At 37.4% G+C, this 25,301-nt stretch overlaps 1 protein-coding gene across 2 annotated transcripts in view; it reads left to right on the top strand.

Moving 5' to 3' along the window:
• Positions 1-25,301, top strand: part of LOC144454217 (uncharacterized) — a 73,372-nt gene that overhangs the window by 36,259 nt on the left and 11,812 nt on the right. For both annotated transcript variants that reach the window (XM_078145654.1, XM_078145650.1), the window contains exon 5: positions 7,318-7,392. In XM_078145654.1, the coding sequence (XP_078001780.1) occupies positions 7,380-7,392 (13 nt within the window). In that variant the 5' untranslated portion in view covers positions 7,318-7,379. The remainder of the gene's footprint in view (positions 1-7,317; positions 7,393-25,301) is intronic.

Raw genomic sequence — 25,301 nt, 5'->3', positions numbered from 1 at the left:
TTTGGTAGATCTTTATATCAATGCTGGGAAGGAGGTCTTCCTAACTCCAGGCACAGGGCTATATCCACTGTACCAGATGGATGCCTCTAGGGCCTGAAGTAGAGTTGTGGTGGACTTGTGAGTGGAGAGATAGTATAGAGATAAAGGCAATAAGATTTACTAACTGGTTGGATATAGGATGTAAGTGAGAACAAAGAGGCTGGGATGATAATAATAGGTAACATTTATGTGGAATTTACTATATACCAAGCACTGTGTTAAGTGCTTTATAATTATTATCTCATGTGATCTTCACAAGCACCCTGGAAAGTAGGTGCTATTACTATCACCATTTTGCAGGTGAGAAAATTGAGTCAAACAGAAGTTAAGTGATTTGCCAAGAGTCACACAGCAGCAAGGTTGGATTTGAACTCAGATATTCCTGACTCCAGACTTAGCACTCTGTGTATGCACTGCACAATCCAACCTCCTGAATGACTGGAAAGATGGCTGTGCCCTGCAAAGAAAAGTGTAAGTTTGGAAGGAAAGACAATGCATTTTTAATATGTTGAGTTTGAGCTATCTTCAAGGACTCTAGTTTGAAATGTCTATTAAGCAGTTATTTATACACAACTGGAATTCAGAAGAACAATTGGGCCTCTCTCTCATGTGAGACTAGGATATTTGAGAGAGTCCAGTGCATAGAGATTATAATCAAACCCACGTAAGCTTATGAGATCACTGAGAAAAAACAGGTGGGGGGGAAAGAGCTCAGGACAGATTCTTGGAATACACCCACTTTCAAAGGCAAGACATGAATGATGATTTAGCAAACTAAGAACGAACAGTCAGACAATTAGAAGGAGAAGAAAAACAAAACAAAACAAAAACACCAAAAAAAAACCGCACCAAAAAAACCCTCAAAAAACAACAACCACCACCACCACAGCACCAACAATAATGTCACTGAAACCAAAAAGTTAGAGAGTATCCAGGCATAGAGAATAGTCAGCAGTGTCAAGTGCTATAGAAGGGCTAGGAAGAATGACATCTTACTAAAAGATCATTGGATCTGACAATGACAAGACCACTTGGTAATTTGGAGAAAGCAGTTTCAGTTGAAGTCAGAATTCAAATTTTAAGGGGATGAGAAGTAAGTTATATACAAAACACATTGTCTGGAATGTAATAAGTGCTTAAGAAATGCCGGTTAATAGATCTGGGAACCTAGAAACACCAATAAGGCACAGTCTCTGCTGTCAAGGAGCTTACAGTATAAACATGGCAATAAGACTTGTTCACCAATGTCTATGTAACCAGTTAGAGCTTTCACTGGGCATTGCGTGCAAATGTGATTGCTTGAACCCACTTCTCATGGTTGCTGGCTTATTTCCTCATTAAATTTCCCTCAAGGTTCAAAAGCTGTCTGGGCTATGAGTACACTCAAAAAGTACTAAAATTGCAAAATTCTCTCTCTAATTGACTCTTAATCCTGTATCTCAGCCTGAACTAAGTGAAATCCCCCCCCTCCCCTTTGGTTAGCTTTATATCTCTTAATTTCAAATTACCCACTTGTTGGCTTGGATTAAAATTGTTATCAAAGCCCATAAACTCTAATAGTAATTTCAAATAAGGCTACAAAAGAAAAGGTATATCAGGCAACAAGAAAACATAGCTGGGGGTTGGGGAGGAAAGGATTGGATCCTCCTCCCTTTGAAGTAGGAAGAGGAAAAAAGCTGTCAGGCAGATAAATTAAAGACACTCTTCCTGGGCAAGGGAATACAAGTGCTATGGCCTAGATTCCAGTAATCTCACCAATACTTCTCCTCATTCTGCTCCTTCTCACTGGTACATTTTGTCTATTGCTCTTATCTAGTCAGTACTTTGCTTCTGTTCCCGATCTGTTTGTCTTTGTGTCCCCTGATTTCCCCTGGTCATCCCCTTTTCCTTCCAGCTCAATAAGGAAACCAGGACCTAGACATAGCCCTTGTTCCTCTTCTCCATTTCAATCAAGTGAGAGTTTCTAGAGGGCTGGTCTCAGAGTCAGGAAGACACAGATTCAAGTCTGACCCCCTACACATACTGGCTGCATGATCTTGGGCAAGTCACTTATACTCTCAGTTCTCTAGAGCAGATAACACTGTAAATCTGTTAAGTTACAGAGAAGGTAATGACTTGCATTGGTAAAGAGAATTTTTTTTTTATCTAGGAGTTCCCTTATGCCCATAAAATCCAAGTTCTTGTCCTTATGCCTATCAGATCTATTATTTGATACAAATATTATTTGCTATGGAGGACATCCATGCTTTATCCTAATCTTATAGGAAAGATCTCTAGCATTTCTCTATTACATGTTATGTTGGCCTTATATAGAGTTTCAAATTGTTTCAAATATATAAGAACCAGAGAAGTATTATACTAGATAAATGGTTAAGGAAAAGGGAAAGAGGCAAGAAAAAAGACTACATATCAACAACCACTTGAAAACCATGGGAGAAATGCAAATTAGAACAACTTTGATATTAACACTCACACCCATCAGATTGACAAAGCTGAAAAAAAAAGATGATAACAATTGTTGGAGGGCTATGGCTGTGAATTGATCAAACTACTCTATAAAGCAATTTGAAATTAAACCCCCTAGATTTTTAAGCTGTAGATAAACTTTATTAAATAGTATTTTACTTTTTACCCAGTTCCATGTCAAAAAAATTTTTAGCATTCATTTTTACAAGATTTTGAGTTCAAATTTTTTTCCCTCCCTTCCTCTCCTCCTTCCCTTCTTCCTAAAACGGTAGGCAATTTGATGTAGGTTATGCATGTGCTGTCATGTAAAATATTTCCATATTAGTCATAGTTGCCAAAAAAAAATCAAAGGGGAAAAACATAAAAAAGCATAAAGTAAGTGGAAAAAAAAGTATGCTTCAATCTGCATTCAGCATTCATAAGTTCTTTACTTGGACATGGATAGTATTTTCCTTCCTGAATCCTTTGTACTTGTCTTAGATCATTATGTTGCTGAGAAGAGCTAAGTCATTCAAAGTTGATCATCACACAATATTGCTGATACTATGTACGATGTTTTCCTGATTCTGCTCATTTTACTTTACATCAGTTTGTACAAGTCTTCCCAGGTTTTTCCGAAATCTGGCTGTTCATCATTTCTTTTTGCATAATTATTGCATTACATTACATTCATATATGATAGCTTGTTCAGCCATTCCCCAATTGATGATCATCCCCTCAATTTCAATAGTACCACCACAAAAAGGGCTGCTACAAATATTTTTGCATGTGTAGGTCATTTTCCCTTTTTTATGATCTCTTTGGGATACAGACCCAGTAGTGGTATTTCTGGATCAAAGGCCATGGGTAGTGTTGTTGCTCTTTAGATACAGTTCTAAATTGCTCTCCAGAATGGTTGGATCAGTTCACAACTCTACCAGTGCATTAGGGCCCCAATTTTCCCAGATCTTCTCCTGTATTTAGCATTTCCTTTTTCTGTCCATGCTAGCCAATTTGGTGGGTGTGAAGTGCTGCCTCAGAGGTGTTTCAATTTGCATTTCTCTAATCAAAAGTGATTCAGAGCACTTTTTTCATACGCACATAGATAGTTTTAACTTCTTCATTTGAAAATTGCCTATTCATACCTTTGACCATTTATCAATTAGGGAATGCCTTGTATTTTTGTAAATTTAACTCAGTTCACTTATGTATTTGAGAAATAAGACCTTTATCAGAGACACTTGTTATAAAGATTGTTTCCTATCTTTCTGCTTTCTTTCCAATCTTGGTTTCACTGGTTTTGTTTGTACAAAAGCTTTTTAATTTAATGTAATAAAAATAATCTGTCTTACACTTTGTAATGTTCTCTATCTCCTGTTTGCTCATGAATTCTTCACCTCCACATAGATTTAAGAGGTACGGTATTCCTTGTTCTTCTGATTTGCTTCTAATTCTAATTTGCTTATGGTGTCACCCTTCATATCTAAATCATGCCAAAGGTCTATCATTTCTGACTTTTTAAATATCTCTTTGCTGTCTTAGTTTCTTGCTCCTTTTTTTGGTTGATTTGTCGAGTTCTGAGAGGGTACAGTTGGAGTCCCTCACTAGTATAGTCTTGCTGTCTGTTTCTTCCTGTAACTCACTGAACTTCTTTAAGAATCTGGGTGCTATACCACTTGGTGCATACATGTTTAGCAGTGATATTGCTTCTTAGTCTATGCCACCTTTTAGCAAGATGTAGCTTTCTTCCTTATCTCTTTTAAATAGGTCCATTTTTGCTTTTACTTTGTCTAAGATCAGGATTGCTATCTGTGCTTCTTTTTTTTTTATTTCAGCTGAAGCATATTAGATTCTGCTCCAGCGGCTCACCTTTACTCTGTGTGTGTCTCTGTGCTTCAAGTGAGTTTCTTGCAAACAACATATTGTAGGATTCTGGTAGGATTCTGGATCTACTCTGCTATCTGCTTCCATTTTATGGGAATGTTCACCCCATTCACATTACAGTTATGATTACTACCTGTGTTTTTCCTTCCATTCTATTCTTCCTGCTGTCTGTCCTTTCTCTCCTTTCACCCTTTCCCTACTCGCCAGTGTTTTGCTTCTGTCTATAACCTCCTCTGATCTGCCTTCCCCTCTGTCAGTCCCCATCCCCACCCCTTTACTTAATCTCCTCCCCTCCTACTTCCCTGTTGGATAAGAGAGATTTCTATATTCAACTGATTGTGTATATGATTCCCTCTTTGAGCCAATACTGATGAGTGTAAGGTTCAAATGATGCTTGTCATCCACCCTCTCATCTTTCCCTCCATTGTAATAGGTCTTTCATGCCTCTTCATGTGAGATAATTTACTCTATTCTACCTTTCGTATTCATTGTACTCCTCTGTTTTTTTATGTCTTTCTCTCAAATGCAAATTCACCTTATACCTGTACCCTCTGTCTATGTATATTCCTTCTAGCTGTACTATATTAGTACATTACTAGTGATTCAATTTTTAAGAATTACAAGTATCATCTTCCCATCTAGGGATATAATTAGTTTAGCTCTATTGAATCCCTTATGTTTTCTTTTCCCTTTTTACCTGTTCATGGTTTTTTTGGGTCTTGATATTGGAGGTCAAATTTTTGGTTCATTTATGGTTGTATCCTTAGGAAAGTTTGAAGTCCTTCCATTTAATTGGATGACCATTTTTTTCCCTTGATGTATTATGGTTAATTTTGTCAGGTAAGGGCTTCTTAGTCCCAACTCCTTTGCTTTCCAGAACATTATGTTCCATGACCTCCAGTCCTTTAATGTTGCAGCTGCCAAGTCCTATGTAATCCTGATTGTGACTACCTGATATTTTAATTTTTTCTTTCTGGCCACTTGCACTATTTTTTTTTACCTGATAGTTCTAAAATTATAATGTTCCTTGGAGTTTTTATTTTGGGATCTCTTTCCTGAGGTGATTGGTGGATTCTTTCAATGCCTATTTTGCCCTCTGGTTCCAGGACATCAGGGCAGTTTTTCTTGATAATTTCTTGAAGGATGTTATCCAGAGTCTCCTTTTGATAATGGCTTTTAGGTAGTCTAATGATTCTGATAGTGTCTTTCCTAGCTCTATTTTCTAGGTCAGTTGTTTTTCTCAAAAGGTATTTTACATTTTCTTCCATTTTTTCATTCTTTTGAATTTGTTTGATTGATTCTTAATGTCTTACAGAATCATTACCTTCCACTTGCCCAATTCTAACTTTTAAGGTATTATTTTCCTCAATTATCTTCCGTACTTTTTTTTTTCCATTTGGCCAATTATACTCTTTAAGGAGTTGTTTTCTTTAGTGGATTTTTGTATCTTCTTCTTCATTTTGCCAATTCTACTTTTTAAGCAGTTTTCCAAGCTGTTGACTCTTTTTTTTTTCACAGTTCTCTTGTATCACTTTCATTTTCTTTCCCATTTTTTCTTCTACCTCTCTTATGTGACTTTTAAAGCTCCATTTTGAGTTCTTCCATGAATTCTTTCCGGGCTTGAGACTGTTTCCCATTTTTCTTTTGGGTTTTGCACACAGGTATTTTGGCATTGTTGTCTTCTTGTGAGTTTGTGTCTTGGTCTTCTCTGTCACCATAATAACTTTCTAGTCAGATTCTTTTTTTTGTTTTTGTTTTTGGCTCATCTTTTTTTTTTTGTCTTTTCCCTTTCTTTTATATTTGAGCTCTGTACACAGGGTGGAAGGGCACTGTCTTATCATCTTGTGCCAGTGGCTACAGGCCCTGACTATTTACCCAGTGTTGCCCTAAGGTTCCCAGGGGATCTTTGTGGGTGGTGCTGTGGTACGGGGATGAGGTGCGGGGGGTGGCTGGTGCTGATGGAGGCCATAGAGGTCTGGCAGCTTACCTGGTGCTGAGCCAAGGTCCTAGTGCTGATTTCTGGCATCTGCTGAGGCAAGTGGGGGCATTTCTGCATTTCTCCAGGGCTACACTGAAGCACATGGAGGTCTGGCCTACTTTCTCATTATGTTGGAGGATATCTATTTGCCCAGGGCCTCATCAAAGCACATGGTGGTTCTCAGAGCTGGAGTCTGCCAGTTCCCTGGGCTATGCTAAGGCATGTGGGGGTCCTGGTGTTGGTGTTTGCCTGCTTCACTACACTGGGGCTCAGGATCTCCCACTGTTTTCCTGAGGTGGGGCTTGCTGCTGCTTTGCTGAGATGCTTCCTGTCTGGAATGCACAACACCTCATGTGTTCAGAGAAAATAAACTACCTATGACACCTACTCTCCTAGGAGTAGCCAGGATCAAACTCATTGCTTTATGGTTCTAGAAGTCTTGGCCTCCAATCAGAGTTCTTGAGGACTGTGCCATCCCCAGAGATTATAGAAGGATAAAGCCTTCAGAATTACAGTGTCAGAGTTGGGAAGGACCTTAGCCCAATGTAAATCTGAACAAGAACACGCTCCAGTAGGTAGTCAACCAAACTTTGCTTGAGGAACCTAGAATCTTGAACAGCAACTCATTCCAACTTGGAATAGCTCTAAGTGACCTAGAAGTGATATCAAGTCAGAGCAGAAATGTCTGGTGACTACCTTATGGGTGGCTAAATTGACAGAAGATGTTAAAGAAGGGAATGATTAATGAGGCTATCATTACCAGAGTACCTAGTTTACACTGGAGCAAGGCAGCAAACAATTCTGGGAAGAACAGCTATGCATAGTAGAATACATATATCACTGACCATGTATGTACTAACCATGAATACCCATTGTGTTCTTTCTTAAGTTAAAGAATTTCTGTCATATGATCCAGGTCTTGTTAACCTGCTTGTGTGAGATTTGAGAATTCTCTCCTTTCTCTTGTGAAGGCTTAGAAATCATCCAAATCTGAATATTCCCAAAGTGAACCCTGAACAGAGGAACTAGCCAAATGGAGGCACTAGGTAAGAATCTCATTAATGAATCCAGCTTATCTAAACCCACATCTGAAATTCTGGGTCACAGATTATATGTTTATCATGAGTCACTATTTAACTTATTTAAATATCACATATTTTTTAAGGCAGTTGGGGTTAAGTGACTTGCCCAAGGTCACACAGCTAGTAAGTGTCAAGTTTAAATATCACATATTAAGAGGTAATGAGGTGGTAAAATGAATGGAGCACTGGACCAGAGCTCAAATCCATCCTCAGACACTTAATAGCTATGTGACTGTGGACAAGTCATTTAACCCCTGTTTGCCTATTTCTATAAAATGGGGATAATCATAACACTTGCCTCCCAGGGTTTTTAATGAGGATAAAAGGAGATATTTGCAAAGCACTTTGCAAACCTTAAAGCACTATATAAATGTCATTATTATTATACTACTATGACATACATCTAGTATTATTTGCAGGGGCTTTGATTTTTTTTTAAATTGGGATAGCATGCAGCCAAGACTGAAACTTTTCTTTCCCCAATGCAATGTTGTGACAGAAGAATATTTGCCCCTGCACTCCCTCCACTCATTCCCAACAATTCCACATCTCTGAACTAGAAGGCTAGTTAAAGGGAACAACCTTACCTTTTTGATTTGCAAGGGATTTGAGGCATGTGAAGGGACAACTGGGAATAGAACCATGAATTAAATCAGTCTATCAAACCTCAAGACCCATCCCAGATGCTGATACCAGCTTGGTACTGGAGAGATGATGATCTGTTTTGAAACTGCAAGGGTGGAGTATTCCAGATCACTGGTCTTCTTCCATGAAGCTAGAGGTCAGGAAATTATAAAACAAAGGGGATATCCAGAGTAGGGCCCTTAGTTGGCACTGCCCTAGAACTAAACACAAGGAGACCAAATGCCTCTAACCAACATTAGGAGTTTCCAAGATCCCTCATCACTGTTAAGACTGGTCTTCACTTAAAACTACATAGTACTGCCATGGCAGGAGGCCCTGAAAGAAATGGCAATAGGAGCGATGACTGATGCCATCTGCTGGACAGGTATGGCAAAAGCAAAGCTTTTGGCTTAGGAGCGGCAATGGAGAATGAGGATCCGATGATCGTGCTGTTTGATGGAACTTTCAAAGAACATCAGACAGGGGGAAAGTGGTGCTGAGCAGACAGTTAGAATAACAGTTCTCAGACGCTTTGGCCTTGGAACCCCTTTACACTCTTAAAAATCACTGAAGACTTCTAAAGAGCTTTTGTTTATGTCATTTTAATCTATTGATATTTGCCATATTAGAAGTTAAAACAGATCATTTAAAAATATTTATTAATTCATTTAAAATAACAATAGAAATCCACTGTATATTAACTTAAATAACATTTTTATGAAAAATAACTGTTTTCTCAAAAAACAGTAAGAAAAGTGTTTTGTATAGTTTTGCAAATCTCTTTAAAGTCTGGCTTAATACAAGACAGTGGTATTCTAAGATCTCTTCTCATTTATATTCAAAGCTGCCAGGTTTGGGGAGATATTAACTCTGATTCCTTGATACTTAAGGTATTTATTTCTGGAAGCTTGTTCTTTGAAGAGGGAGCTCCGGATTTTGACCATGAGTTATTCTTGGGACTTTTTTCCTTTTGGGGTTTCTTTCAGAAGATGATTGGTGAATTCTTTCCATCTTTACTTTATCTTCTAATTCCATTTGAATTGCAGCTAAAACCTCCATATGTGTTGTCTTTCTCATTATAAAATAAGCTGCTTGAAAGTGGGATTGTCTGACTTTTCTATTTGTGTCTCCAGTGCTTAGCATGGAGCTATGCACATAATAAATACTTAATAAATACTTTTCTCAATTATTCATATTAAAGGCTTTGTATATGTCAAATACCATGCTAAGCAAAATAGATACGAAGAAAAAGCAAAAAAAAAAGTTTCTGCCCTCAGGGAGTTCACCTTTTAATGGAAAGACACAGAACATACAAGGTAGATACATAGTAGATTGACATCACTTTACGGGGGAAGATACTAGCAGCTGGGAGGGGATGGGATTGGCAAGGGTCTTCTGTGGCTATTGAGCTGTGTCTGAAAGAAATCCAAGGATTTTAGCAGTGAGAGCATTTGGTCATGGGGTTAGTCAGTACAAAAATGCAGAGACAGGAGATGGAATATTATGGCAAATAAGTAAGAATGGCAAATAGATCAATGTAGTTTGACCACAGAATGTGTGGAATGGAGTAATGTGGTAAAAAAAAATTGGATAGATAGGAAGATCCAGGTTGTGAAAATCTTTATGTGTCAATCAAGTCTTTCCATATTTTTTGAATTCTTCATCTTTAGAAAATCCTGGGTTTGAACTCTAACACTACTACTTATTACCTGCATGAGCTGGCAAATAATTTTATGTTTCCAGGCCTCAGTTTCTTATTCTGTAAAATGCAAGTGTTGGATGACTTGATCTCTAAAATAGCTTCTTATTATAAATAACATGATCTCAAGGGATGAAGGGAACTCTTCAAAGAAGGAGATTCCGGTCTGTCAATCCCCTAAACATCCCCCTCCCCAATTTTTGAATCAGGGCCAGGACACTGAATAGATCTCTTGCTGGTGTCCTTGGACTCTTGGCAGTCTTCCTGCTCCTTGAAGAGTGTCCTCTTTAATCCCTTTAAGCTGTAATTTAATCCTTTAAAGTAGTTCAGTGAGCTGCCTAAAGGACAATTTCTTTATCTAAATGACTTGAGCAAATACGGATGTTTCTTTCTCTGTTGATTTGTGGTGATTGTGTAGTTGTGGACTAGAGAAGGCTGGCAAAGTAGCTAGACAAGATGACCTCACCTTCCCTTCTATCTTATCTACACCACCTCTCATGGCCCTCTTACTTGTAAGCCACATGTCTCATCCCACTGGGGAGGACTTCTCAGGACCCTCATCCCTAAAGGTACATACTGAATGGCCACCAGCATCCATTATGCATGCCTTTCTAGTAGTGAATAGGTCCATGAGAGAACTAGGTGAAATTGATTTCTTCAGAAGCCAGAACCATTGGTCTAGAAGAGCCTGTTGGGTATCAGGGCTGGAACTGGAGACAACTTTGTGTATCCACTGAGTGTGCTGTGGCATGATAGAACCATGATAAATAGTGTTGGTATCTACCTTATATATTTGGCAACCTCCTCCACTTTCCAGGAGAGCACTACACACCATCCCACCATCCCCAGACCCCTTTTCTATGTAGACAGTAGTATTTGGCCAGATTGCCATTTAGAGTAGTCCTGATCTCCTACTCAAATTCCACTGATGGATCTACCTAGTCTTCTATGGCAATATGGCATAGAAGACCAATAACTAAAGCCTGATATCACACAGGTGGGACTCTGCCTAGAAGCAAGATGAACCTGACATAGGCCGATCATAGATCATGGAGAGGAACAAGCATAGCTCTAGCCCACAGAACCCCTCTGTTTTAGAAATTTTACTCCCTCATTTGGTGACACCTCATTGGAAAATTGATTGAGGGGTACACACCTCTTGGGGGCCAAGTATGTCCATCCTATTTTAGCTACCTAAAAATGGACAAAAGATAATCCCCATTCACGGACTCTGTTTAATTCACTTTACAAAAGTCAACCTTCTGTGAGATCACTAAGCCAGTGGAATTCTAAAACATTCAAGGACTCTGCATTGTTCTTAGCAACCATTGTTCCAATAACTTTAAACTTCTGCCACCTCCCAAGTTACTTGATGGTAACAATAAACAAACAAACAAATAAATAAACAAACAGATAGATACATACATAAACAGGTGAATGAGTGATTAAGTAAGTAAATAAGCAAATAAATAAATAAACAAACAAAAACAGAAACAAAAACAGAAACAAAAAAAAAGCCCTATACTCTGACCTCCTTTGAGGAGGAATCCACTGCCCCAGAAGCAACAGGATAAATCTGAGGTTCTTGTAGTACCAAGATGGATTCCCACTCTTTATCCTCAATTCCACTCCTATTCTTTTCTTTTAGAGACATCATTTTAGTGGGATTCAACACAAATAGTAGGTAATCTACCACTCTCATTTTGTTTCAATTCCACTAGCTTTAGTTAGTGGGATTCAACTAGGATTTCCAGTGAAACCTCTGGGTCAAAGACCTCATTTTCCGTCATGGGCTGTGACCCCCTGCTCTCCATCCCCACTAGTATTGTCCATTTCACATGTGCCATTCCTGAGTCGTTGAGTTAACCCTCTGTCTTCAGGGCATGGCCCTTGGAAACCAAGAGTTTTATCCCTAGTTCCTGAACGTACATGACCAGTTTTATTTTGTTTTGTTTTCCAAATGCTGGAGAGCCAGTTTTTTTAGGATCATTAATAACATCCAGAGAACGGTGCCCCGGTAATATATTTGTCCTCTGTCAATATCCTTATGTACCCACTGGGCTATCCCTTTCAGATTAGTGGGGACCTTCTCTGCATCCCATTGAGAAGATTCTCTGTATTGTAGTCAGAAGTGCAGCAGCCCCAAGGTGACTGACTGCAATATCCAAGCAGCCCTTTCTTTGGCTCCCCTTTCTCCAAAATACCCACCCCCACTTCAACCACAAGGCAAAGTCATTCTTACCCAATCTTCCCAACTGACTCCATGTGTTTTGGGCCAAACATGACTGGCTAGTCTGGTGATTCGTATTTTGAATTGATACAAAATGAGACAGTGGTAGATTACCTACCTTTAGAAAAAAAAAGATCAATCACTTAACAATTGCATGGAAAGAATATTTTGCAAGGATACTGCACTCATTTAGGTATCATCTCCACATGGAAATGCTTCTGGTCAGAAATATCAGTCAGTTAATAAAGATTTATTAAGCACCTATTATGCATCAGGCACTGTGATAAGTGTTGGGAACACCAAGAAAGTAATAAAAGACCATCCCTGCTCTCTTGGAGCCCATAATCCAATGGGGGAAACAATACACAAACAACTATGTAGACAAGGATAAATTGGAGATAATCAACAGAACATCATAAGTTATAAGAAGACTAGAAAAATGGGGGAGAAGAGGGTTGTAAAGCAATTGAAGAAAGAAGCACAGGTGAAGAGGAAACAAAACTACTGATTATTACAGTTTATATGTTTTTCATAGAGAACCCGAGTCAACTGAAAATTAATTGAAAACAATTTCAGCAAAGTTGCAGAATTTACAAATAAATCCAAATAAATCATCAGCATTGCTGCATATTTACTCCCCCCAAAAAAACACTGAAAGAGATATAAAGAGAAATTCAATTTAAAATAAATATATAAAATATTTGAGTGTATCTACCAAGACACACACAGGAACATGTTTCATCAAAATAAAGACACCCAAATAATTGAAGGAATATTACATGTTCATGAATAGACCAAACTTTTATAATTAAAATGATACTACCTGAATTAATTAACTTATTCAGTTCCATGCTTATCAAAATACCAAGGGATTATATTATATACTCAAAACAAAATAATGGAAGAACAAAAAATTGAGAATCTCAAGGGAAACAATGAGAAAAAGTGAGAAAGTGGAGGGTGGGGCCCTACCAGGACCAGATATCAAACTCTACTACAAAGTAGTAATTGTCAAAACCATACAATACCATTTTGTTTTTTTATAAAAAGAGACAATGATTGGGGCAGATGGTGCCTACATCATACAGAGGGAAATAAACCTAGTATCTTATTTTTCAATTAACCCAGAACCCAAAGCATTACTTTTTTCTAAAGTTTCATATGCACCTATTATGGAGTTAGTCTCATCTTCTAGGTTTATCTCAGGGTTCTCTTAACCCATAGTCTTTCACCACTGTAATTAAACTTTTTTTCTTGCGTAGTCCTCACTGTAGCACTAGCTCTTAGATTAGAACTTTGCACTAAGGTCCAGCTCTGCCCCCACACACATACGCACTCTTACATGGGATGGGATGACTTTTTTTGGTTGTGTTCCTCTCTGCAGTCTGCATGCCCTGTTGATCCACATCTGTTGCCTGACACAGTTCTGCATTCAATGACTGTATCCTGGCACATCACCCACCCCATCCTACCCCCACCTTCTTACACAGTCCTGGCCTAGGACAATGTGCTGGGCCTGGAGAGGGTCCTATCCACTGGACATATCTCTGAATTTTGCCTCCATGTTCTACTAGTCCAATATGAGCACTGGCCTCAGCCACATAATTCTTTCTATCTTTTTGCTCTCAAGAGAAGTCCAGTCAACTGGTCCAGACTGGATATTAGAAAACCTCACTGATTTTCTCTGAGGCATTTTTGCCTATCTCCACCTCTTTAACAGCCTGATACACCCACTCTATATCAGAAATCACACTGGTTTCAGGCCTTCTGGACAGTCCTTAGGCACAGGTTACCCATAAGCTGCCTTGTCATGCCCCTACCTACCAGGAATAGTTTGTCTATTTGTTTTGGGTTTTTTTGCTTTTGTTTTTTTTCTCCTAAATTTGTTCTAACATAATATTGAAGATTGAGCTGGCCTCTGGACTCTTGAAAGGCTCTGACAATGCATGTATGCATACATACGGTCTAAGCCTTCTACATCTCCTTGCATAATGACCTAAAACAACCTGCCCTCTTGGAATTCTAACAAGCCAGAAACAAGATCCCATATCTTCAGGTTCCAATAGCAAAGATCATGCTGGTTTAAGGCCCCTGCTTGAATATCCACAAGCACAGTGTCTGCAATTTTCTGGCTGTCTTCTTGTGTAGTCCTGGAATTAATGGAAGTGCTTACTAGTGTTTCCTTTTGATTTTATTCATCATTATTTAATTTGATATTCTTTTAAGTCTTTGCTGGCAAGTTCCTTAGAGGAGTTAACTCTGCTGTAAATTTTCATATCACAATCTTTACCAGAAAACCATCCATGGCTTTTTAACCACCAAATTCAGTCCCCATCCTTTTTGACATGTTGGTTATGTTTGATCAGGAGATCACACTTTCATTAAAGGTATTCTCTCCTCCCTGTTGTGTGTGTGTGTGTGTGTGTGTATGATGCTAACCTGTTATGGTTTTACTATTGTTTTAGCTAGACTTTTTCTTGGTCCACGTGACAGCTGTAACTACCTCAGAATTAGAGGTATTATGATTTCCTTCACATTTCTAGGTACAACTGATATATAAAGGGCCACCACAGGTTTTCAGCCAATGGATGGACCAAATTCCTGCATTTTTTACTTACTGCACACTGAAACTACAAGGGTAGCTCTCATGTTGGGAAACTTCTTTCATTAAATGAAAGAAAGATTTGAAAGAAGTGCAACTAGTGAAATCCTCTTTGTTTTCATATTGAATTAATAGTTCCCTTTGAGTTATAGTGACTTACAACTTCACATTTTGGTTGCTAAAAGTTCAACAGTTTTTCTCTCCCTTTGCAACTTTTGTAGTAAGCTGAGTATGTTTTGACATATTTCCCTCCACCGTCACTACCCTCCCCCATTCTAAGATAGTGGCAGCTTCTTCCAAGTTTATTCCCACGATATTCCTCTTTGAGATAAAGAATTGCTTCCTAAGATCACTGAACATGTGTCATCCTTCAGGTAATTATGAAAAACTATGCATTATAGGTAGTATTCCAGAAGTACAAATTTGTGAGAAAAGAAGTAGAATACAGAAAAGAAGTTTTGATGGAAAATTAAAATGATATGGATTAGAAATGATTCAAAGAAGATTGCATCTACTTCATTAGAAGCAGATTGTAGGTTAAATTTGAGGAGATTTTTGGTAAAATATGTTGAAATTGAGTACTTAAAAAATTTTTGAAAATGAATCCTGGTGTGTATTCTTCAATGAACTTGAAGAATTACCTGTTAAAAAAAAATAGCTCTAGACATGTTTTTTTTTTCAAAATTAAAATGGTATTTCTTGGCATCTGACACCATCCAGCTAATCAATCCCAGTACTCACACATTTATTCAGATGTATAAATGTATTCTGATTAAAACTGTGGTGATGGACTGATATGAGTGGTTATTGTATTATTGACACAAGGCTTTTTACTTATTAACAGTGCTATTTTTTTTTGTTTTGCTTTTTGGTGAGGCATAGGGGTTAAGTGACTTGCCCAGGGTCACTTAAGTGTTAAGTAAGTGTCAAGTGTTTGGTCCGAGACTGGATTTGAACTCAGGTCCTCCTGACTTCAGGGCCAGTACTCTATCCACCGAACCACCTAGCTGCCCCTAACAATGCTGTTTTTGAACTACATTGTCTCAGAACACATTTTTTACCAAATATGACATGACGAATTCAGAACTAGACTGACAGGAATAAAGTCACTAGAAAAAAAAATGTGCAAACAAGGAGTCATAAGTAATAAAGTCATTTCTGAGTAGTTAAAGATTTTTTTCCCCAAAAAAAACCCCACAGTGTTATTTTCAAAAGTTAAATTGCTAAGCTTTCACATACCATTAATTCTGAACAAAATTATGCTGAGTTGAGCGTTTTCATGCTAGTTTATTTTAGGCTGCATACTCATTCCTTAACTCTTTGTTTGGCTCTTTCCTATGTATTCTCACTTATCAATCAACAAATTAATCAAGTTATTCAGGGACATACTATATGCGATTTTAGCAATTTCTAGAGGGAGGCTCAAGCCGTCTTGATTAGCTAAGCATTTTCACAAGATTTGTTAACAAGTTTTGGATTTTGTTTTATGATAATTACCATTCCTTACGGTAGAGGATAAAATTCATTGGCAATTACACTATTTATAAAGTTCCAGATCACCTGATTTGTTTGGTGTTGTTCTAACATCTGTAAAGATACAGCAAACTGGGCCAGCTAGGTGACACAGTGGATACAGCACCGACCCTGGACTCAGAAGGACCTGAGTTCAAATCTGGCCTCAGACACATAACACTTAGTAGCGGTGTGACCCTAGGCAAGTCATTTAACCCCATTTCCTAACCAAAAAAATTTTAAAAAATGCAGCAAACTGCATTTTCAATGCTTCTGGTATGAAATTAAAAATATACATTTTTTCAATTACATGTAAAAACGATTTCAACATTCTTTTTTATTTTGAGTTCCAAATTATTTTCTTCCCTCTTTCACCACTCTCCTTCTTGACAAACCAAGCCACTTAATATAGATTACTGTACACAATTTCTGATTCTCACTGTTCCAATACCATTTTTATTTGAAACTCATTTATGTTTTTCTACAAATTTCTGAACAATAAGCTACAGGGCACTGGTGCAGGTAGGAAGTGAGGGGAGAATAGGTGGGAGGTCACAACCTACAAATTTCTAACAGATAGCAGCACAATCTTCTATGAAAATGACAAAAAAAAATTGAAAGAGAATAATCTCCAGACCTAGATAATGGTTCAAATTTTACTTGCAGGTTGAAAGAAGTACAGGATAAAGGAAAATTAATGATTTAACAATAGAGCCTGAAGAAGGAAAAAGAGAAGGTAGTTGGCAAGATAACTAAGAAAAGGTAAATAGAACAATTAGAGGGTAAAGCAAATTGATAGACTGGATAGTGGGTAAGGCAACTTGACAAAACATATAGGTATAAGGCTGAAAGGGGAGGTATGTGATACTATAAAGTTGTTGACACTAAGAAAAAGAAATTGAATGAGACTGTGAGGTTATCAGGGAATGATAAATAACCTGAATTATACCTGTAATAAAAGTTCTAACTTGATACTTAGTAATGATATCCAAATGCCAGTGAATAGGTGTTTCATTTTGCTTTGTTTCAATGCTGAAAAGCTGTGTGGAGAATAAAGGAACATGATCAGTGGTTTCATTATGTATGATTTCTTCTTTTTTTTTTAATTCTACCACAACGAAGTTATCAAAGTATCTGTGGTCATGTCTTCTTCCTGAAGGAGAAGAAGAGATTTGAAGAAAACTTTTTCTACATTCTAGGTTGTTAGAGAGACTAAATTTTTCCTAAAGGAAATAAGAAATGAGTCATCAATGGAAAGTATACTATAGACCACCTATAAAAGATAGAAGAAGAGTTTGAGAAACAGATAAAAGACCTGGGCTAAGTGTATTATATAGTTACAGTGAGATGTTTCTAGAGATCTCCTGTGCGCGCTCTCTCTCTCTCTCTCTCTCTCTCTCTCTCTCTCTCTCTCTCCCCTCTTCTTCACTATCTTTATAATAATTTTATCCTTCAAAAGTTGAAGAAAACAAAAAGGGGAAAACGTATTCTGGATTTAGATTCTTGCCTATAAGCAGGAAAATTTTGCTTCAGTGGAAATAATGGGAAACCCGGGGGGCAGGGGAGCATGGGGAATTAAGATTCTCTCCTAGGCAAAAAAAAAAAAATGAAATTTGGCCATAGTCTGATATGTACCTACAGACTAAAATGCTACAGGGGAAGTTTACCCCTAAGGGATGGGAGTTGCTTAAGAATGAATTTCTTAAGACACAAAGGGAAATTATTCCATTGAGGGAGAAAAATCAAATTTGCCTGAAGAGACTGATGTGGATCCCCAGGGGCCTTGCCAGCCAACTTAGATTTTCAATAGAAATAATACAGAGAAGATGGAAAAAAATCCAGATAACAGTTGATGAGCATAAGCACATGCCATGGCCTTATTAAAATAGCATCAGCTACGCTGGCCCAGAAAAAGCCAAAGCTGGCAAGTAAAACTAGAGGTAACAAAAAAAAATGTATTTTGCTAGGTTATATTGAAAGAAAAAGAAAGGTTAAAGGATGGATGGGGCACTTGCTCAGCTCTGAAAGCAGCAAGAGGGCCTGAAGCTTGGGACATGGTACCCTCCCCTTCATGGACAAAGCCTAACTTTAACATAAAGTTGTAAGTCAAGAAACAGGCTGGGAAAATGAGCAAACAAACAAACAAACAACAACAACAAAAAAGAACCTGACCATAGATGCTACGTTGTAAAGGATTCTGAGAAGATAGAGGAATACATCTTCAGATTTCTCCCACAACAAAACAAAATAGCACCTCAGGTGCATAGAGATGTAAAAATAAACAAAATTTGGGTCAGAACAGTGGTCTCCCTGGAACATTCAGAGAAGATTCAAAGAAAAATCCCAGGACCAAGGTTTGGTGCCTGTGAAGAGTAAACACCTCCAGGCTAGTTCCATTGAAACTGTAAATGGTGAGCTCTGGAGCTAACTGGGTTGGGAGATAGCCTGAGCCCCAGTCACAGGAATTTTCACCTCCCAGACAGTGTGGGGAGTTTGGTATCTGAGTGGGGGAAGATTGAGAATATTGAAGATTCTGCTGATAAGGGATACCAGACCCAGCTGTGCTGCCACATGGTCCTGGGTGAGAAAGGACTAGCACATATGAGTGCATACGGAAGCAGTAAGGTGGGAATGCTGCTGGCTATGGGCACTCACAGGAAGTCAGAGTTCTTGGTTTCAGTTCCAGGCTGGAGGGGACAACTGGAGGAGGATCTAAGGCCAGAGACACTATCCCCTATACCACAGGACTAGAGGTGATGACAATAATAAGCTGCTACAAATTTAAAAAATAAAAATAAAAAAGAGCAAATACAGGAGAAAGAACCCAATTACAGAAAGTTACTATGGGGATAGAAACTAGGTTCATCTTCAGAGGAGGATAATGAAGCCATGAAACCCTTTTCTACTCCAAAGATTAACATCAAATGACAACCTGCCCAAAAAGAATTCATAGAACTTTTAAAAAACTTTAAAAATCAAATGAAAGATATTGAGGAAAAACATTTTTTAAAAAAATAAGAACAATCCTAGAAAAACAGGATTATGAAAAGAAAGTCAACCAATTAGAAAAGGAGATCCTGAATCTTAAGTAAGAAAATGACTCCTTGAAAATCATAACTGGGCAAGGAGAAAATAATGAAGTTAATAGAGCAAGAAACAATAAAACAAAACATAAAGAGTGAAAAAAAAACAGAAGAGAATGTGAAACATCTCATAAGAAAAACAACTGATCAAGAACAGAAAAAAATAAGAATTATCAGATTATGTGAAAACTATGATAAAAAAGAATCTTGATACAATAATTAAAGAAATAATGAAAGAAAATTGTCCTGGAGCATTAGAAAAAGAGAGGAAAGTAAAAACAGAAAAAAATCCATTGAGCACTACCTGAAAGGGATCCTAAAGGAAAACCCACAGGAATATCTTAGTCAAATTCCAAAACCCCTAGCTCAAGTATAAAATATTATGAGAAACAAAGGTAAAAAAAACAATTTAAATATAGTGGTGCCAGAATTAAAATCTTACAAGACCCAGCAATAGTCACACTAAAAGACTACAGGTCTTGGAACACTGTATATCAAAGAGAAAAAGAACTGAGGTTCCAGTCAAAAATATAATACCCAGCAAACTAATCATAATTCTGAATGAAAGAAAGAATGGACATTTAATGAATAGTCAGACTTTCAGGATATCTAAAAAAACCCTGAACTTAACAGGAGATTTGACATACAAGAGCTAAGAGAAATATGAAGTACATAGCAAAGTCAAATCATAAAGGACTCAATAAGGACAGAATATTTATGTTTATGTATGTAAAATGCATGTCTAAGATTGTTATTAGTAATTAAGTACTTTACAAAAAAGGCTGGGGTAGACCTGAATATGATATGATTTTTAAAAGTAAGACCATTTAGGAACATATATATGTATGTATGTATGCATGTATAAAAGTCTTCTAAATTCAAGAAAAAAAAATGCTTAGGAGATAGGGAGGAGGAAGAATAAATGGGGAGAGATTTTTAGAAAGGAGGGTGAGGGAATAGGTTAAAGGGGAATATAGAAGGGTGTTTAGATTAATGGGAATGGAAGGATAAGGGAGAGATTCTTGGAGGAGGCTAGGTTAAGTAATAGGAGGGCAAGGTAGTGGGTAGAAGTAAAGTAGAGGATTCAGGAGGCATGGGAAATAAGAGACATGCACACACATAAAATAAAGATCAGTAGTAGAATTTGTTAGGGTAAAAGGAGTAGGGATGGTAATCATGATCTCAGACAAAGTTAAGGCTAAAATAGATTTAATCAAAGAGAAAAACAGGGAAACTAAACTATATGTCAGACATATTTATAAGCATTGTTTTGGACTATTTAAAACAATTAAATAGTATAAGATGGGAATATTGCTATGATGTAGGAAATGACAAGTTGAAAAATGACAATTTGAAAAATACAGAAAAACTTGGATATATGAAGGAAAAAGGTTGTCCACCCTCAAAGAAACAGAGGATAAATGACTATAGTATGGTCTTACATAGATGCATATGAATGTATGTATGCATATATACACATATATGACTATGATTATTGATATCTAAGTATATGTATATGTAAGTATATATATATATGATTACTTATATCTAAGTATATGTATATACATAAGTACATGTATATATACAGATATCTAAGTATATGTATATATAAGTATACATTTATATGTATGAGTGTATGTGTGTTCATATATATGTATGTGTATATATATTTGTGTGTGTATATATGTGTGTGTGTATATACATATACATATATATACACATATATGTACATATATACATATACACATATATACATATGCATATATACATATACATACATACATACATATACATATACATACATATACATATACATACATACATATACATATATATAATATATATATATATATATATATATATATATATATATGCACCTAATTGTGCCTTCTGAGGGTGTAGTGAGGAAGGGGGAAAAAGAACAAAGTAAAAAGTGCACAGCACTACAAAGAAGCAAAGAAAAGATGGACGGCTCTCAACACAATGCATAGTACTTGTTATATAGGCTTTCTTGAAATATAAATTTATTGCTGAATATTTTGAATCCTTTCTTGTGTTCTGCTGTGCTTGGCATGGCATGACATGATGATGCTTTTTTTTTCTTTTCTTATTTTGTGTTGTTTTAGTATTTGTTTCTTTTTTCTTATTTGTATTTAAGTTTAAAGTAAAAAAAATACAAATAAAAAAGAAACAATAAAACAAAGTTGAAAGAATAAAAAAAAATAGAATGAAATGTGAAATATCTCATTGGAAAAACAAAAATAAATATTTTTCCAGAGAGACAATATAAGAATTATTGAACTATCTGCAAGCAGTGAAAAGCAACAACAAAAAAAGAGCTTAGACATCATATTTTAACTGCTCTGATATCCTAGAACTGGAGGACAAAATAGAAATTGAAAGAATCCACCAATCACCTCTTGAAAGAGATTCCCCAAAAAGAATAAATTGATGATGATCAACATTAGGAAGCCATTAATATTAAGTAGGATTAGAAACATCTTCTTCTAGAACATGGGATGAAGGAAGACAGGGAAGTCAAGAGACAAAGGTTTTGAGAAGGGAGAGCATTCCAAGCATAGAGGACAGCCAAAGAAAGTGCCTGAAGTCTGGAGATGGAGCATCTTGTGCAAGGAAGAGCAAGAAGGTCAAGGATCATTGGATCACTGAGGTCATGGAGAGGAGTGAGGTATAAGAAGATTGAAAAGGTGGGAAGGGACCAGGTTATAAAGGGCTTTAAAAGACAGAAGATTTTTATATTTGAGCCTGGAAATAATAATAACAAATAACTTCATTAGAGCATTTATATGGTGCTTTAAGGTTGAAAAGAGCTGTACATATGTTATCTCATAAGGAAACACTGAAGTTTGTTGAATGAGGAGTTAGGGAGGTTGTTGAACAGGGGCCGAGACAGCAAGTATGCTGGAGCCAACTGGGACAGTTTTTTGAGAGCCAATCACTGAATTTCCAATGTCATCATTTATACCTAGTAGTTGGCAAACATTATAAATCATGGTTTATTGTTTTCTTGATTTCTAGACTTAAGAAAATGATAGAGAAAATGTTGATCATATATATTAAACTTTAAAGTGCACTTGGACACAATTTTTTTTTCCTAGAAAGCTACTTGTTAAACATTTATCACCTCTGTTCCAAGAGGACTAGATACTCTTAGATCCAAAGACAAGAAAGTTAAAGGATACTCCAAAAGAAAAATAGGAGTCAGGAGAACAAGAAAGAAAGATGATTAGATTTGGATTCTGGGATTAGAAACCCAGCTCTAAGAAAGACCTATGTGAGAGACACAAGGAAAAAAAAAAAAACAGTAGCAGAGAAACAGCAGCTGAATGGTGATGGAGATGGTACTGAGTAATATATCACAGACTTATAGGAGAGGACCTAAGTCCCAAACAGGAAGAGGAAGCAAAGTCCAATGGAGAGAGTATTGGACTTAAAGTCAGGAATGACTTAGCTTCAAATCCTGGATCTGATACTGTATGTGTAACCATTGGAAACTTGCTTAATCTCAGTAGGCCTCAAATTCCTCATGCATAACATTAGTATTCTAATAGAACCAACATCCCAGAGTTGGTGAGGATCAAATGAGACAACATATGAAAAAATGCTTTAAAAACCTCAGGGTGCTATTCAAATGTCAGTTGATGGTTTTGTTCTTTAGGTTACAAAGAATCTCTCAAGAGGTGAATTAGACAAGGCCAGTGTGATGCCACTCATCATCAGGTGGGCCATGGATGACTTGGACACCAGCAGGGACTTATCAAAGCCTAAAGTTTCAATCAAGGGAAATGATCACATGAACCTGTACACTGGGACAAGAACTATAAAGGTGGAAGGAAGCATGATGGGTTGGGTAACTGAAAGTCCAGGATTCTACCTTCACTAAATCAAGGAGTAGCTTTTCTGTGACCACCCAGTGGGAGGCAGTCACACTGAGGGAGGAAGACACAATCCACAGTTTCAGGAACCCAGCAGGTCCCCTCCCCAGTAGCAAAATCAGTGAATGCCTCCCTTCCCCACACCAAATCCCCAAACCCCAAGAGGAAGCAAAGAGCATAGTAGCAGAAAACTTAGAGAGAGCAGGATATTCAGTCAACAAGAAAGAAGTACTCCCTTCTAAATTTTGTGGCCTTGAACCAAACCCTTATTACCTCACTGTAGTTATGGCTTCTCTGGGAACTGGACTCAAGTGACTGAGTAATGGAAAGACATAATGTGGAACAAGCAGTATAAATTAGCTATAATCAACAAAAATAAAATGAAAAGTTCCGCACGTACCAAACTATTCAAAGCAACAATTTTGGTGGTACCAGAGGACTGGAAGCAAAATGAACACCTATCATTTGGGCACTGGTTAATCAAGATGTATAATATGAATGCAATGGAATTATCTTGGTCTGTAAGAAATGATGAATATGAAGAATTAATAGAATCATGTACTTATGGGAACTGATGCAGAACCAGGAAAGCAACATGTTGTTGAGTCATTTTTCAGTCATGTCTATCTACTATAGTGCCACATAGTTGCCTAGAGTCAGGAGACCTATGTTCAGTTCTCAGCTCTATTGTCTCCTAGCTTAGATTTTTGATTTAGGCAAGTCTCTTTCCTGTACTTGGACTAATTTGCCCATCTATAAAGTTCAGGGTTCAGCTTACCTGCTTGAGAATCTCTCTTCGAATTCTAATTCTGCTAAGTCTTTCAGTCAATTTCACTTGGACCTGATCTACAAAGGGGTAGAGTAGATGAATTAGAAAAGGGGCATTACTGAAGAAGAGGAGAAAATGAGAAAGAGGCTAGTGCTGGTAGTGTGGACATTAATACAGATGGCTTCCCCCTGCTACTCCAGGGTGATTGCAGCAAAGGGAAACATGGAGCCTACCCCACATCAAAAAGAGGACTCCTCATTTATCCACTCAGGAGATGAGCATGGGCAGGAGAACATTTCCTGAGGCATAGCCTCAATTTCTCCTATTAGAGAAACAATTCCTCTCTTCCCTATTATATAGACAGAGAGCAATTTAAAACCCAGGCTCTGCCGCCCTTCAATTCTAATGCTCCAAAGAAGCCTTGGATTAATTCTCTTCCTTTTTAGCTCTAGGTAAGAGTTGACTACGGTGAATGAAACTGTTGATGTCTTGTTCTAAGTTATGACAGCCCCCAAGACACCTTGCTATAAACTGAGGGGACAGGAAGTACAAGAGTTGAAGTCTGGGACATAGGGGTTATAGAGCTTGGGTGGTCCATACTTGGGCACTGTGATAAATCCCCTGTCCTGAAAATTACAGAAGTAAAAGAACCTAAAATTAATTTAATTTAATTTAAATTGCCTTTAAATGGGGATGACAGTTCAGGGTAGAATAGAAGAGGGTAGTTGGATTCATTTGATTGCTTTGGGACAAGATTTCTTTGTGACATCTTCCCTGATGGCATCTCCCTGGGAGATATCTTCCTATCCTTGCTAGGCACCCCAACTCCTGTTCCTCTCTGTTTGTGACCATAAAGAACTAAAGAATGTAAAACCTTGGAGCTAGAATGGGTCTTGGAGATCATCCAATTCAACTTATACATGGAAAGAATCTATTCTACGATGTCCCTGACAAGTGATCATCCCATCTCTACTACAAGACTTCAAATAATGGGGAGCTCACTACCTGTTAAAACTTCCTATTGCAGTTTTACATAGTTCTAATTGTTAGGACAATTTTCTTTAGATTGACTTTGCTTAAATCTGTAACTTTCACTCTTTCCTCCTAATTCTGCTCTCTCAAGCCAAGGAAAACAAGAATAATACCTCTTCCACATGAAAGCTCTTCAAATATTTGAAGAGATAGGTATTATTTTCCCTGTGGGATAAACATCCTCATCTTCATTAACCATTTCTTATATTACATGATTTCAAGACCCCTTATCCTCCTTTGTAACAATAGTTCAGCTCATCAGTTCCCTTCCTTATCTCTAAGGGAGTAATTGAACATGATACTCCAGGTAGGTCTAATCACTTCTGAGTACAAGATCTTCACCTTCCTTATTCTGAAGACTTTGCCCTTAGAGAACATTCACTTTTTGGTCTACCCCAGCTATTGACTCTTAACAACCTTGTAATG

This window comes from Phascolarctos cinereus, unplaced genomic scaffold (genome assembly GCF_003287225.1).
Source record: "Phascolarctos cinereus isolate Bilbo 61053 unplaced genomic scaffold, phaCin_HiC Scaffold_1;HRSCAF=81, whole genome shotgun sequence".
Lineage (NCBI taxonomy): Eukaryota > Metazoa > Chordata > Mammalia > Diprotodontia > Phascolarctidae > Phascolarctos > Phascolarctos cinereus.
This window is presented reverse-complemented; position numbering and strand designations above follow the sequence as displayed.